The sequence below is a fragment of the Trichechus manatus genome, unplaced genomic scaffold (assembly GCF_000243295.1).
Source record: "Trichechus manatus latirostris isolate Lorelei unplaced genomic scaffold, TriManLat1.0 scaffold00021, whole genome shotgun sequence".
In the NCBI taxonomy this organism is placed as follows: Eukaryota; Metazoa; Chordata; class Mammalia; order Sirenia; family Trichechidae; genus Trichechus; species Trichechus manatus.
The window spans coordinates 16,366,278-16,381,278 of record NW_004443957.1 but is presented as its reverse complement, the minus strand read 5'-3'; the positions used below and the strand labels follow the sequence as shown (position 1 = coordinate 16,381,278).

The following is a 15,001-nucleotide window of genomic DNA, read 5'->3' as shown; positions in this document are numbered from 1 at the left end:
AGTCCGGTGAAGGTCTTGGTAGCTGTGGACAATTAGTCCTTTGGACTAATCTTTTCGTTGTATCCTGTTCTTTTCATTCTCACTTGCTCCCGGAGAGATAAGACCAGTGGAGTACCTTAGATGGCCGCTCACAGGCTTTTAAGACCCCAGACACTACTCACCACTACCTTAGTGAATTTTTGCCAAAAATGAAATGTTTCGTTTTTCACCATTACATAAGCCCCCACTTGAGGGCAGCATATACTTTTAGTGGGACAAGGAGCCTCCCAAGAAACCTAAAAATCCAAAAATGTTTGTGGGTACATCCTGTCCCAAGAAGCATAAAAAGGTTAATAGGGAAAAACCTAAAATGCTGTATCCTATTTAGGTGACCAAAAAGTCTTCAAGTAAGTAGTCTGCTTAGAACTACACTTCTCAAACTGGATAACCACTGAGTAGTATGTGGGGAGTGAGGGCAAGGGAGACCCTCAGTGAGATGGACTGGCACAATAACAACAGTGATGGACTCAAACATGCTGGAGATCCTAAGGATGACACAGAACCAGGTAACATTTTATTCCGTTGTACATAAGATCACCAAGAGTCAAAGTCGACCCTCCATTATTGTATTTTGTACAATATGAAAGATATAGCACCAGGCCTCACCACGCCCTGGCTCTTTCTTTAAGATCATGCTCACACACAAAAAAAATTACTTCTAAGCTATCCTGATGATAGAAAGAGGAGGCCATGAATGAGGTATGTGAACAACCCAATCACTGGGAAACAGTATCCACCCCCACTACTCTGTAAGCTAGAAAGCTGCTTTACTTTATGCAACTCAACCTCTTCTAAGTTTGATAGCATGAGTTGGTCTCCCTAAGTCTGTGCACTGATACCGTTGAAGGCTAGACTCTGAACGCTGAGTAGACCCTAGAGTGTGTGAATCCCTAGCATATCCTCATCAAACTACATTACCTACCACACTTTACATATTGGTTTGTAAACTCCTGACACATCCTTATGATTCACCTACGTTAATCTAAATGTGGGTTCTAGAGAAAAAGAATCACGAAATAGGCATAAGAATTCTCCCAAATAGGCTTCTACTCTGTTCAGTGTATAGACTACTGTACAGGGTCTACAAAGATACTATACAAATGATCACATTGGTCTTCTGAGTCATTAAAAAAGACAGAAATTGGGTAGAAAAGCACTGGATGAGCAGTCATAAGAGCTGGGTATCTAGCCCTGCTGTACCACTTTCCAGCCATGTGACTATGGAAAAGTCATGTAACTTTCTAGAGCTTTGGTTTCCTTATCTGTAAGATGGGGTTACTCACTCTGCCTTTTTATGGTATGGTAATAAGAATCCAAGGTAAAATGTTAAACAAGGTGATTCTCATTACCTTATATGATTACTGCAGTAACTCTTAGGATATTGCCAGTGATGTTACAAAGATCAGATGGGCTAATGTTACTACTTAGAATTAGTTATTCTTTAAAATTTTTCACTTTCCATGTTACGTCTTCTTTACATGAACACATACAACTGTTCATTTACAGTGTTCTAGACAGAGCTGGTGTTGTGTTTTTACACTAACAGTACCACTTATTATGATCTTACTAAATGCCAGGCACCAGACCAGGCACTTTACAGATCTGATATCATTTAATCCTCAACACAACCCCAAGAGGCAAGTATTATTATTCCTATTTTAGAGATGAGGAAACTAAGGCTTAGCCAGGCTAAGTAACTTGCAAGTGGAAGAACCAGGATTCAATTTCAGACTGCTGTGACTCCAAACTTGTGGAGCTTAGCAACTACATACTTCTGTGTGTACCACAGAAGAAATCACCACTGCTTCAAAATTCACTGATCCACAATACAGTTACTAATCCTAACATGCTTACCTGCTGGCCATCCCCTTTGCTTTTCCTCTGATATGCTCTTCTTCAGTGTCAACAAAGAACCTGCCCTGGTCTGCTCTACAGAAACAACATCTGAAGCTGCATTCAGCACTTCAAACATAGAGAGGAATCCATATTGCACATACTGGAATGATCGTCCAAATCGCTTGGCAAAAGCCTTTTCAAAATCAGAAAGAAGTACTGGAGATAATGCCAAGAGATCTTTCAACTCACTCTTCACAACAGCTGGAAGGATAGGGGGTACTCTTCCTCGGTAAGGTACTCGTCCACGAGAGCTTGGCCCAGGGCAAACACCAGCCCTTCCCTTTGGCGTGGAGTTTCGAACTTTATGGTTGCTCCTCTGTTTTGCAACTAAACTTGCTATTCCTTTGGTGGATTCATCTGGAATAGCTAAGGAGATGGTGAAAAAAGAAATCGTATTTGGGTGAAAGACTTACTCCCTTCTTTGTCCTTTGTATCTGTGCTTATACAGACAATTTTTAACTTTCCAAGGAGCTGTTTCTCTAGGGAGCACATAAACATGAACCCTTGGTTCCTCCATTTCTTACATTTTAGAAAATGGCTTGTTACCTCCTCCACGAGAGGATGAAAAGAGAAAGGTAAAACCCAACCTATCATCATTACTGCTGACTCCTGAAAAATTCAAAACACTTTTCAAAGTCTGAAAGAATAACAAACTTTCCTCTAGTGTTTTCTTGTGCTTCATGGAATTTAAAACATGATTTTATAATTAGAAAGTCCCATTGCAATGTTTCTCTCAACTTAAGGTGTGATAACCTGAAATCATATGGAAAACATAGTTTTTGTGAATGTCTATTTTCAAAAAAATTCTTAATATTGCTGAGGCTCTAACTTTGCTTACAACCTCAAAGGGGCCTATAACTCCCCTCCCCCTGCAAAAACCCCAAAATTTTAGAATCCCCTTCCTAGGGCACAGGATAATTGATAAGCTGGAACAATTCTTTACAAAGTGATTGTTTTTATTACAAAGTGTGTAGATCTTCAAAATTTTAAACCTACCTTTCAGTATAACTGTACCATCCCCAGAGGGGCAGACACTAACAACATCAGGCATGTCCAAAACCATCTCCATAGTGGACCGATACCCAAGGATTCGGAGTGGTAGATGGTTGCCAACCATTAAAAGGTACTCCTTTTCCAACTGTTGTGGGGTCAAACCATCTTTGGTGGAAATGAGAAGTGACCTTATTTCTTTCTTCAGGCATTCCTGTATTCTCTCTTGTTCAGACATTGCGCCCTACAGGGTTTAGGTAAAAAACACTACTCTTGAGAAAAAACGGGCAAACCCAAGATGGAAAAAAGCTTCAAATGATCAATAGTGTAATATAAGCAACTCAACTGCGAATTTTAAAGGCGGTAAGGCAGAACCAACACTGTGAGACTGCTCTGGGATTTGGGCACCACAAAGCCCGCACACAATTTAAACTCTCCCAACCTGGATTGCTAGACCTACCTGCGTCTCAAGAGACCCCTGCCACTGGCTAGTGTGTGTGAAGCCTGAGTTCCTGTCTCGTTTTACTATTTGCCGAAGCGTTAACTAGGGTTTGTCTGGGGTCTTATTCTACATTGCAAACTTCTTAACAGAATCTCTGTAGACTCTCTGGGAACCAGGAATGGAAAATGCGGCAAATGCCTGCGCCCGTGCTAAGGAAAGGACCCTAAGTAAAGCCCCTCCCACCTGCACACCTTCTCAAGCCGACAGCCATAGTCCTGGCTTCCTCTGACCTGAAGTCAAGGACCTCATTTTCGCCCGCCCAGACCCCACTTTCCCTGGCGGGACCCCCTTCCCGCCCCCGCCGCCCACGTCTAGACCTCACTGCCCCTTGCGGGAACCGGGTGTTTTCCTTCACTTGCTCCGGGGGCTACCCTCGACCCGGGGTGAAAAAGGAAGGCAGGAGGGAGGCAGTGGAGCGCACCTTTGCGGCCCAGCACTGCCTGGCTGCTCCTCACCGGTCTCGGCGTCCGGCGCCGGTGCGGCCGTTGCGGTCCGGGGGGGAGTCAAGGGCTCTCACCCGACGAGCGGCAAAGCAACAACAGCTGCGACAACCGCCCCGCGCGCCTGCGCACCGGTGCCAGCGGCCCGCAGACTTCCTGGGCGCCGCGTTCCAGCCCTGAGCGCACGTGGCGGGGGGACGGTTGGCCCGACTCGCCGCCCGGCGCTCCAGTCTGGTGTCTCCCACAGCCTCTGGGCTGCTCGGCCTGGCTCGCAGGCGGCTTGAGCCACCTTTCGGGATCGCCCGCATCCACCTCTTGGGACGAGGCTGGAAGACCCGAGGCCGGGCCGCGGCACGAGTTTCTACCCAACCACCGCCGGGGCGGCGGCGGGGATCAGGGACCATCCCAGTCCTAGAGGGCTGCAGTGCGGAAAGAAGGCCGCGTGGTTTTTAACCTGGGTGTACGTCAGAGTCACCTGTGGCGCTTAAGGGAAAAAAAGATGCCCAGGACTGATCAGCAGAGGTTCTGATTCAGTAGGTCTTAGTTTATTTGGGGGAAATTACAGGCAATTCTGATGCTATGTTGAGAATAACTGCAGAGGTAGTGCAATTTAGGAGCCTAGAAGAGAGGAAGGGGTGGAGTGAGGAGGGCTTCTTGGATGAGTGTAGAACATTGCAGGTGAGGCTACAACAGAGGTGGGCGACTAAAGAAGAGGATGTATTTGTTGGATAGTTGGAATGAGCCAGATTTATAAAGTCACTGAAAACTAGAAAACAGTAGTTTTCTGGTTTAGAATAAAGAGGCATAAATACATTTACATTTAAATGTACAATCTAATTAATGAAACAAGACAACCCAAAAGATAACCAAAATATTTAATCTAGATGGAGACCTGAGCACACACGTCTACCGTATCTTGCATCTAAAATCCCATAATGTTATATATTTAAAAAAAAAAAAAAAGCCCTAGGGAACAGAAAATGCCATCAGTGAGCCTAGAATATCGAAGAACCCCTGAAAGACATAAAATAGACAAGATTTATGGCTAAGTAGCAGAATGGACAGGGCTGAATAGGAAATTAACAAAAAGGAAAACTTGGATATGGAGATTGTATCCAGGCATTCCCAAATTTGAATGACAGAAGTTATAGAAAGAAAGAACAAAGAATGGTGGGGGAGCATTCAGTTCATTTATCACCTAATCCATTTTGTTGTTGGGCGCCATGATGAGAGGGTTCCGACTCATAGCAACCCTTCCTACAACAGAACAAAACATTGCCCGGTCCTCTGCCATCCTCACAATCTTTGCTATATTTGAGCCCGTTGTTGCAGCCACTGTGTCAATCCACCTCATTGAGGGTCCTCCTCTTTTTGGATGACCCTCTACCGAGCATGATGTCCTTCTCCAGGGACTGATCCCTCCTGATAACAAGTCCAAAGTACCTAAGACAAAGTCTCTCCATCCTTGCTTCTAAGGAGTATTCTGGCTATACTTGTTCCAAGACAGATTTCTTTGTTCTTCAGGCAGTCCATGGTATATTTAACATACTTCGCCAACACCATAATTCAAAGGCATCAATTCTCTGGTCTTCGTTATTCATTGTCCAGCTTTCATGTACATATAAGGCAATGGAAAATACCATGGGTCTGGTCAGGCACGCCTTAGTCCTCAAAGTGACATTTTACTTTTCAACACCTTAAGGTCTTTTGCAGCAGATTTGCCCAATGCAATGTGTCATTTGATTTCTTGACTGTTGCTTCCATGGGTGTTGATTGTGGATCCAAGTAAAATGAAATCCTGAACAACTTCAATATTTTCTTTGTTTATCATGATGTTGCTTATCGGTCCAGTTCTGAGGATTTTTGTTTTATTTATGTTGAGGTGTAATCCATACTGAAGGCTGTGGTCTTTGATCTTCATCAGTAAGTGCTTCAAGTCCTTTTCACTTTCTGCAAGCAAGGTTGTGTCATCTGTATATTGTAGGTAGTTAATGAGTCTTCCTCCAGTCCTAATGCCATATTCTTCTTCATATAGTCCAGCTTCTCAGAGTATTTGTTCTGAATACAAATTGAATAAGTATGATGAAAGGATACAATCTTGACACACCTTTCCTGATTTTAAACCGTGCAGTATCCCCTTGTTCTGTTTGAACGACTGCCTCTTGGTATATGTACAGGTTCCTTATGAGCACAATTAAGTGTTCTGGAATTCCCATTCTTCACAATGTTATCCATAATTTGTTATGATCCAAACAGTCAAATGCCTTTGCATAGTCAAAACATAAATAAACATCTTTCTGGTATTCTCTTCTTTCAGCCAGGATCCAACTGACATCAGCAATGATATTCCTCATTCCACATCCTCTTCTGAATCCGGCTTGAATTTCTGGCAGTTCCCTGTGGATATACTACTGCAACCACTTTTGAATTATCTTCAGCAAAATTTTACTTGCATGTGATATTAATGATATTGTCTGATAATTTCTGCATTCTGTTGGATCACCTTTCTTTGGGAAGGGCATAAATATGGATCTCTTCCAGTCAGTTGGCCAGGTAGCTGTCCTCCAAATTTCTTGGCATAGACTAGTGGGCACTTCCAGCATTGCATCTGTTTGTCGAAACATCTCAGTTGGTATTCTGTCAATTCCTGGAGGCTTGTTTTTCGCCAGTGCCTTCAGTGCAGCTTGGACTTCTTCCTTCAACACCATTGGTTTTTGATCATATGCTTCCACCTGAAATGGCTGAATGTCAACCAATTCTTTTTGGTACAGTGACTCTATGTATTTCTTCCATCTTTTTATGCTTCCTGTATCCTTCAATATTTTGCCCATAGAATCCTTCAATATTGCAACTCAAGGCTTGCATTTTTTCTTCAGTTCTTTCAGCTTGAGAAATGCCGAGCATGTTCTTCCCTTTTGGTTTTCCAACTCCAGGTCTTTGCACATTTAATTATTATACTTTACTTTGTCTTCTCAAGGTGCCCTTTGAAATCTGTTCATCTCAAGGTGCCCTTTGAAATCTGTTCAGCTCTTTTACTTCATCATTTCTTCCATTCACCTTAGCTACTCTACATTCAAGAGCAAGTTTCAGAGTCTCTTCTGACATCCATTTTGGTCGTTTCCACTAGTCTGTCAGTTTGTCATACTGTGGTGGCTTGCGTGTTGCTGTGATGCTGGAAGCTATGCCACTGGTATTTCAAATACCAGTAGGGTCACCAGGGGTGGACAGGTTTCAGCGGAGCTTCCAGACTAAGACAGACTAGGAAGAAGGACCTGACAATCTACTTCCACAAAATTGGCCAGTGAAAACCTTATGAATAGCAGCAGAACCTAATCCCTATAAGCTCATAATATTGATAACAGTGACATTTTGCATCCCAAAAATTAGTGTTAACTTGGACTTAGTGGTAGCCACTGAAAACTTTGGTTATTTCCTTTTCTTCAGTGTAGTTATTCATAAAGGATCAGAAGGCCTTTGGGGAGAGGCTGCAAGGAAGGTTTGCAGTACTTAGGTTTCAGACCATCCTTCTTCAAGAATATTTGGACTACACTCAAGAGGCTTTGGGGGTGGGATCTGATTTAGTTCTAGAAATAGGTAGGGTAGGAACCCTGGTGGTGTAGTGGTTAAGCACTCTGACAAGTCACATCTCTCTCCCTCATGAGAGGCCTCTGTTCCCCAGACCTAGAGTTGTGTTTTGTTGGTTTGTTTTTGTTGTCACACAAATCAAAAACTTAGAGGGTTTTCTGTTAATTTCTTGGGATCCTACAATTAACCAAAACCAGAGATCTCTGAGCGTCAGGCCAATTTGTTTTTCATCCTATTGCCTATTATATGGCCAGAGCCCACTTTTCTTCTGGTAATTAACTGCCTCCACCTGGTATCCTCCCATCCCTCCTTGTATGTGGGAGTGTATTCCAACTGCAGCTGCTCCTACCAGCATTCCCGCCTTATAAAATAACCAGTAAAGAATTTATTTAAGTGTCTGGAGCTTGCTTTATTAATATATGCCTTATGACAAGGATGACAGTAGAAAATCTTTTGAAAAACTGAGTGAGTGAGTTAGAAGCACATGATAGCCTATACAGCTTTCTGGCCTCCTAAAGTTTTTAACACTATGCCCAGTTTTGGATCATTTGATGCCATTATTCAGTCTCATTTCCCACAATTACTCCAAGTCTTTGCCACCCTCTGTTATACCTCTTAAGGAGCGCTGGTGGAGTGGTGGTTAAAGTGATCGACTGCTAACTGAAAAGTTGGTAGTTTTTCTCCAGCTCTGCAGGAGAAAGATGTGGCAGTCTGCTTCTGTAGAGACTTACAGCCTTGGAAACCCTATGGGGTTGCTACCAGTCGGAATCAATGGCAGTGAGTTTGGGTTATATACCTCTTACCCTACTCCTGCCTCACTCCTAAGAATGACTTGGCTCCAACTCCCAGAGGAAATGGAGGCCCTCATATATGAACTCCATCAACTTCTAGCCCAAGCCTCTAAATTAGCTCCCCTCACATCTTTCCTCCTGGTCTGGGAGGGTGAGGGGCGCAATCCATCCTCCTCCTGATTCTATCCCTCCAGCTTCTCTAGGGCCATGATCTTACCCTTTGGTGGTTCTTACACAGTCCTGTATATTCAACATCTCTTTACAGACTCCTTTCCTGTAACATAAAATTATGCTTGATCCCTTTTAGCTTACAGAGAAAGAGAAACACTTTCTCTTGACCTTACATCCTTCTCCAGCTACTGCCTTTACTTAATAATCAAATTCCTTGAATAAACAGTCTACACTCATTTTCTCCATTTTTGCAACCACCATTCACTACTCAATCCAAAGCAATCAGTCTGCTATTCTGGACACATAAAAATGGTGTGGTGGCAGCATCTGACCTCCTCTAACTTCACAAGGAGGAAGGAGAATCAAGATCAACAGTCTAAGGCTAATTCCTATGAGGCACAGGTCAGACATGCCTCCTCTCTCCGTCATCTTTACCAGTTCTGACAACTGTCCCTCTCACGGCACTCTCTACTTCTCTGCTGAGTTTGACAATTCATTGCAATGGCAACACAGAACTCACAGACAATACTCACGATTATGGGGTTTATCAGGGAAGTAACAGGTTACAATTCAGGTTCAGGAACACACAGGATATGGTTCTTCCATCAGGACAGCTTCTTCTCAGCCATGCCCACAGGCACACCTCCCTCTGTCCCCTCAGCCTCTGCCCTGCTTGGGCAAAGTGTTACAAAGCTCTTTTAGCTCTGCCATTAAGTGCCCCGAGGCACCCCACTCCATGAGTAAGCCTCTGTCCAAAGGCGCTCAGTTCTAGCTCCAGGGGTCAGCAACCCTAGCTCAACCAAGGGCCTAGAGGTACCCCACTCTGCTAGCAAGACTCCTGCCCAAAGGCACTCAGCTTTCTCATTCCCCAGGATGGGAAGACCACTGCACCATCTCCTGCCAGTCTCCTGGTTCTGCTGCCACTATTTCTCTGCAGCTGATTCTTGCCATCTTTGGTGTTATAGCTCTCTCTGTCTCTCTCAATTTCCTGGTTCAAGGAGCTTCTCAGCAGGGGGATCCCAGGTCCAAAAGATGCACTCCACTCCTGGCTTTTCGTCCTTAGTGGTGGTGAGATCCTCTCCTCCTGCCTCTGGGATGGCTCATTCTAAGCCTAGCGGGATAGCCAGACTGACCAATCCCTTTGTTAGGGTTCCATAGGCCTTATTTGCATGATCCCACCTCCTACATGAGTGCCGGGAACTTTATTTACATTATTAGCAAGCTATCCAATCCCCTTGGTGGGCCATAATTACCTTATTTATATAGTCCCACCCAAGTGAGTTACAAGACCATGGCGAAAAAGGCCATATAAAAGAGAGCCATTGCACCACAAGACACCTTTCTTAAATTAACCAAAATCACCAATGGCCTTCTAATTGACAAATCATGGTCTTTTCAATCTTTTCATCTTACACACTGTCTGCTGTTTACTCTTGGTGTCTCCTCCCTTTCAGAAAATATCTCCTCTTTGGGTTTCTATGATGCCACTGTACTAGGCTTGGCTCTAGCTTTCTACTCTACTATTTATTTCTGTTATTTATTCCATAAATGCCCATGTACCCCCAGGGTATGTCCTTGGCCCTTCTCCTTTTTAGTCTTCCCTCTCATCCTGGGTGACCTTTTTCATGCTCATGGTTTCAGCTTTGGCTGATGCCTTCCAAAAGGCATGTTCATTCGTGCAATAAATGCCTTTTACGCTCTTACTATGTGCCATGCGCTGTCCTACAACATCACTAAGCAAAGTAAAGTTCCTATCCTCTTGGAGCTTACCAAAGACAAGCAATAAGCAAATAAATACATACAATATCAAGTAATAGTAAATGTTCTGAAGATAAATAAACCAGGGTAAGAGAGTGAGAAGGTGGCTGGGTGACACAAATGATTAAGTGCTCAACTACCAGCTGAAAGTTTGGTGTTTCAAACTCTCCCAGAGTTGCCTCAGAAGAAAGGCCTGGTGATCTGCTTCTGAAAGGTCACAGCCTTGAAAACTCTATGGAGCAGTTCTACTCTGCACACATGGGGTTGCCAAGCGTCAACTCAATGGCAACTAACAACACCAAGAGAGTGAGAAGGGGCTACTTTGAACTGGGTATTTAGAGAACATTTTTGTTCGGCCTCTATGGCAGTGCGTTTCTAAGTGTCATCAGAATTAACAGCATCACCTGGGAACTTGTTAGAAATGCTAATTCTTAGGCCCCACTCCAGACCTACTGAATCAAAACTCTAGGGGTGGGGTTCATCAACCTCCAGGTGATTCTGATGCCTGCTGAAGTAACAGAAGCACTGCTCGAGAGCAGCTTCCCACCCCTAGCCCTGCAGCAGTTATCTACTGCCAACCAAAAGGTGGGCCGTTTGAATCCACTAGCTGCTCCTTGGAAACCCTATGGAGCAGTTCAGTTCTGTCTTATTGAGTCGCTATGAGTTGGAATTGACTAGACGGCGATGGGTTTGGTTTTGGGTGATACCATGAATGGGAGCAAACCGTTAACGAGGTTGGCTGCTAACCAAAAGACGCGCCTGAGAAGAACGACCTGACCAAAAAAAATCTACTTCCGAAAAACCAGCCTTTGGAAGCCGTACGGAGCACTGTTCTACTCTGACACACATGGAGTCCCATGAGCAGTAATAGGCTCCATGGCAACTGATTTTTCTCGTACCCTGAAGAGATTACAGGTGTGCTGTCTATCGTTGATTCTCTCAGCCCACGAAGGCGGCTTGGTGCAGAGGCGGTAGTGCTCAGAGCCTCCAGCCCAAAACAGCTTCTACCCAGGCTCTTCAAAAGGCAACCAAGCAGGGTCTGCTGCTATGCCCACAGGCCTCCAGGTAGCATGGTAAGAGCCATCCAACACTCAACTGATCTTCCGCAAGAAGCTGAATACTGCCAAAAGACACGCTTCCCTTTTAGAGTCGCCCCAGCCCAGCTGCGAGATTTCAACTTCCGGGTGTGCATGGAAGCTGCGCAGCTGGCGCAGAGCGAGGCCATGGAGAGAAGGCGGGGCTCCTGCGGGCCTACCTCCTAGCTAGGGCTGGGAATCTGTGTTCATCGACTTGACATACTTGCCTCTGCTAGTGGCTGGTGAGCACTTTAAGTAGCACCCGCTCTAACTCTAGACCCACTGCGTCGTGCCTGTTCTTTTTAATGCATGTGTTGAGCTCGCTGCACACATCATTATATTGTTATACTTGTTATGGAAAAGTTTGATTGGGTTTGAAACCCACTTCATCATCGCAAGAAATATCAAAATTACATTTGGCGGACAATAAAATATATTAGATTCTCTAAGTTTACCTGTTGTAAATTTTTAAATGATTGTAAAAATGGTTTTATAAACTTATAAAATTCCATAAATGTCTGCTGTCGATGGTTAACTACCATGAGAGCTTGTCATTACCGAAAATCTTGGCTAAGAATTGCATGTAGCCATTTCAAACATAAAATTTAATATAAAAATTATATTTGTGGAAGCAAGCTCAAGGTTCTATTTTAACTTTTGAAAATATTTAGTGCTCTTATACAAATTTAATATACTAATACTGAGTCCTTAATTCTTTGCATTTTATTTCTATCATACATAAAAAATAAAATTTTCTCACCAAGCCCTATATAAATACCCTCAAATCCCCTTAAATTCACTCCAGTATACGATTCAAATAGTATCCTTTTCTATGAATGCCATGACAGGAAAAGAATGGAAGCACTGCTCTAGGATCTGCTTCCCTTCTCTCTCTTTCTCTTGTCCATCCTGGTCTCCTCCACAGCATAAGGAAACAGATAAGGGACAAAATAGAGCCCTCAGGGCCACACAAGTCACCAGAAATAGGAGCTGCATCTTTAGTGATGAGAGCAGAGAGATAATAAATTGAAGTATATTGTAGCCAAAGTTGTGATCTTTCTTCCATGTGCTGTATTCTCTTTCAGTGATGTCTATGATTCACTCCGATCTTCTCCATAATTCACTCCTGATTTTGGGAGAGTGGTGTGCCTAAAAGTCAAAGAACAGCTCTGTCCCTGAAAGACCTAATGGGCACTAGGATGGGGCTTAGGGTAAAGGAAGTATGAAGTAGTTGCGTTAGCGCAGCTCTGCTCTTGACCGTAATGTCAAAACCAACATGTGGGCCTAGGGAAAAGGGGCCTAGGATCAGGACACCTGGTCAGCTTTTTATGTCCTAACAGAAAGAGCCAAGAGGGTCCTCCAGGCCCACAAAGCGTCTAACCCAACTGACGAGGGTGGAGGACCAGTCAGGGATTTGGATGGGAAGCTCAAACCAGCAATAGAGCACATTTGTTAGAGAGTCTTTGCCTGTGTCTCTTCAGGATTCAGCAGAGGAGCCTGCAGCCAGAGTAGGCAGCTGGTGAAGGATTCAGGATCGTGGCCACAGAAACACCATCTGTCCTAAGCTTTAAACCTAAATATTCAATTGTCTGCTGTACGTTTCCAGACACATATCCCATATACACTTCTAGCTCAGTATGTCTGAAATTGAACTTACCATGTCCACCTACCTTTAAACAAAATTTGTTTCTTCTCTTGTCTTCTCTCAGTCAGATGTCAGCCCCATTCACCCAGTCACTTCGACCAGAGTCCTGGAAGTCATCACCTTTTCCTCTGAACATAACTCATATCCTTTTTCTCACCTGGATTCTTGCAAGAGACTCCTCTCTGATCTCTCTGCCTCCATCCTCTTCCCATTTCAGTTTACCTTCCCCCTTGTCCACAAAGTAACTTTCCTAATTTGCAAATCTGATATTATTCCTTGCTTTAAAAAAAATCCTTTCCCAGCTACCACCACTGACTGCTTTGACAGGGATCACAAAAGAGGGTCCTGGACAGAGCTGGAGAAAAATGTAGAACAGAATTCTAACTCAGAAAAAAAGAGCAGACTTACTGGCCTGACAGAGACTGGAGAAACCCCAAGAGTATGGCCCCTGGACACCCATTTAGCTCAGTCATGAAGTCACTCCTGAGGTTCACCCTTCAGCCAAAGATTAGACAGTCCCATAAAACAAAACGAGACTAATGGGGGACAACAGTCCAGTGACAAGGACTAGAAGGCAGGAGGGGACAGGAAAGCTGGTAATAGGGAACCCAGGGTTGAGAAGGGATAGTGTTGACATGTCGTGGGGTTGTTAACCATTGTCATAAAACAATATGTGTGCTAACTGCTTAATGAGAAACTATTTATTCTGTAAACCTTCATCTAAAGTACAATCTAAAAAAAAAAAAAAGAGAATTGCTATAAAAAAAGAAAAAAAAAATCCTTTGATGGACCTTTTTGCCTGTAAAATCCAAACTCCCTTCTATGGTGTAAAGGCTTTTCATTTCTTACCTCTCTGGTCTCCTCTTTTGCCAAACCACTGAATGACCTGACATATTTGAGCTGCTGTCATTTGTACTGCTTTCGAAGGCCCAGTTCCTGAGGTCCACCTGAAGAGTACCCACTTGTCTCTTAATATGGCCCAAACTGAATCTCCTCTGACTCCACCCAGGTAGAATTAGTTACTCTCTTTCTTTTATGTCTTCACGGTAGCATATAGATCAGTGGTTCTCAACCAGGAGCAGTTTTGAACCCCTGGGACACTTCTCTGGAGACAATTTTTGGTTTTCATAACTGGGAGTTGGGTGCTACTGGCATCTAGTGAGTAGCAACCAGGAATGCTGCTAAACATCCTACAATGGACAGCCCTCCCACTCCACAACACAGAATTACCCAGTCCAAAATGTCAGTAGTACTGAGGCTGGGAAATCCTTGATATAAATTCTTCCATCATAACATAGGAGCCCTAGTGGCACAGTGGTTAAGAGCTACAGCTGCTAATCAAAAGGTCAGCAGTTCTAACCCACCAGCCACTCCTTGGAAATCCTATGGGGCAGTTCTGTTCTGTCCTACAGGGTTAATATGAGTCGGAATAGACTCTATGGCAACAGGTAATGGGTATCATAACCTGAAAAACACTGTATCACATTTATCTGTCTTGTTTACATATCTGTCTCTACCTGTTAGACTATGAGTTCCTTGAGGGCATGCACAATCTTACATTTATATCCTCAGAGGTGAGCAAAACTAAATACATAGTAGGTGCTCACTAAATCCGGAGTGAATTAATGTGAGAAAAGTCAAATAAGTCTTATCTTGCCACTGCACCTAGAAGTTAACAAATGAACACCTGCATCTCCAGGCAAAGAGGGCAGGAACAGTTAGGGAAAGTGAGTCTGCCACAAATCAAAACCAAACCCATGGCCATTGAGTCGATTCCAATACGACTGGTGGATTCAAAATGCCGAACTTTGGTTAGCAGACAAGCTCTTAACCACTGCATCACCAGGGCTCTGTGAGTCTGCCACAGAATCCTGCATTTATGACCAACTGTTCAGCCTGCCAAGGTTGAAATCTCTATCACGCCTACTACCCACTCCATAACCCCATGTGGTCACCAAATTGTTAATTCTCTAATATTTCCTGAATCCAGGCCATCCCTACTGCCAAGGCCTTGGATCACACTCCCATCAGCATCACTTTCCTAGACCACAGCTATGCCTTCCTCTGTCCTCTATAAACTGAGAAAATAAATAAGTTCCTGTCGTTTC

At 43.8% G+C, this 15,001-nt stretch overlaps 1 protein-coding gene across 1 annotated transcript in view; it reads right to left on the bottom strand.

Moving 5' to 3' along the window:
• The window catches only part of TDRD5 (tudor domain containing 5), a 97,818-nt gene extending 93,900 nt beyond the window's left edge, over window positions 1–3,918 (bottom strand). Inside the window, exons 1-3 of the mRNA XM_004372871.2 lie at window positions 3,849–3,918; window positions 2,932–3,169; window positions 1,894–2,301 (exon numbers count right to left, since the gene is read on the bottom strand). Coding sequence (XP_004372928.1) covers window positions 1,894–2,301; window positions 2,932–3,163 — 640 coding nt within the window. The 5' untranslated portion in view covers window positions 3,164–3,169; window positions 3,849–3,918. The remainder of the gene's footprint in view (window positions 1–1,893; window positions 2,302–2,931; window positions 3,170–3,848) is intronic.
• Window positions 3,919–15,001: the final 11,083 nt, after the last annotated feature.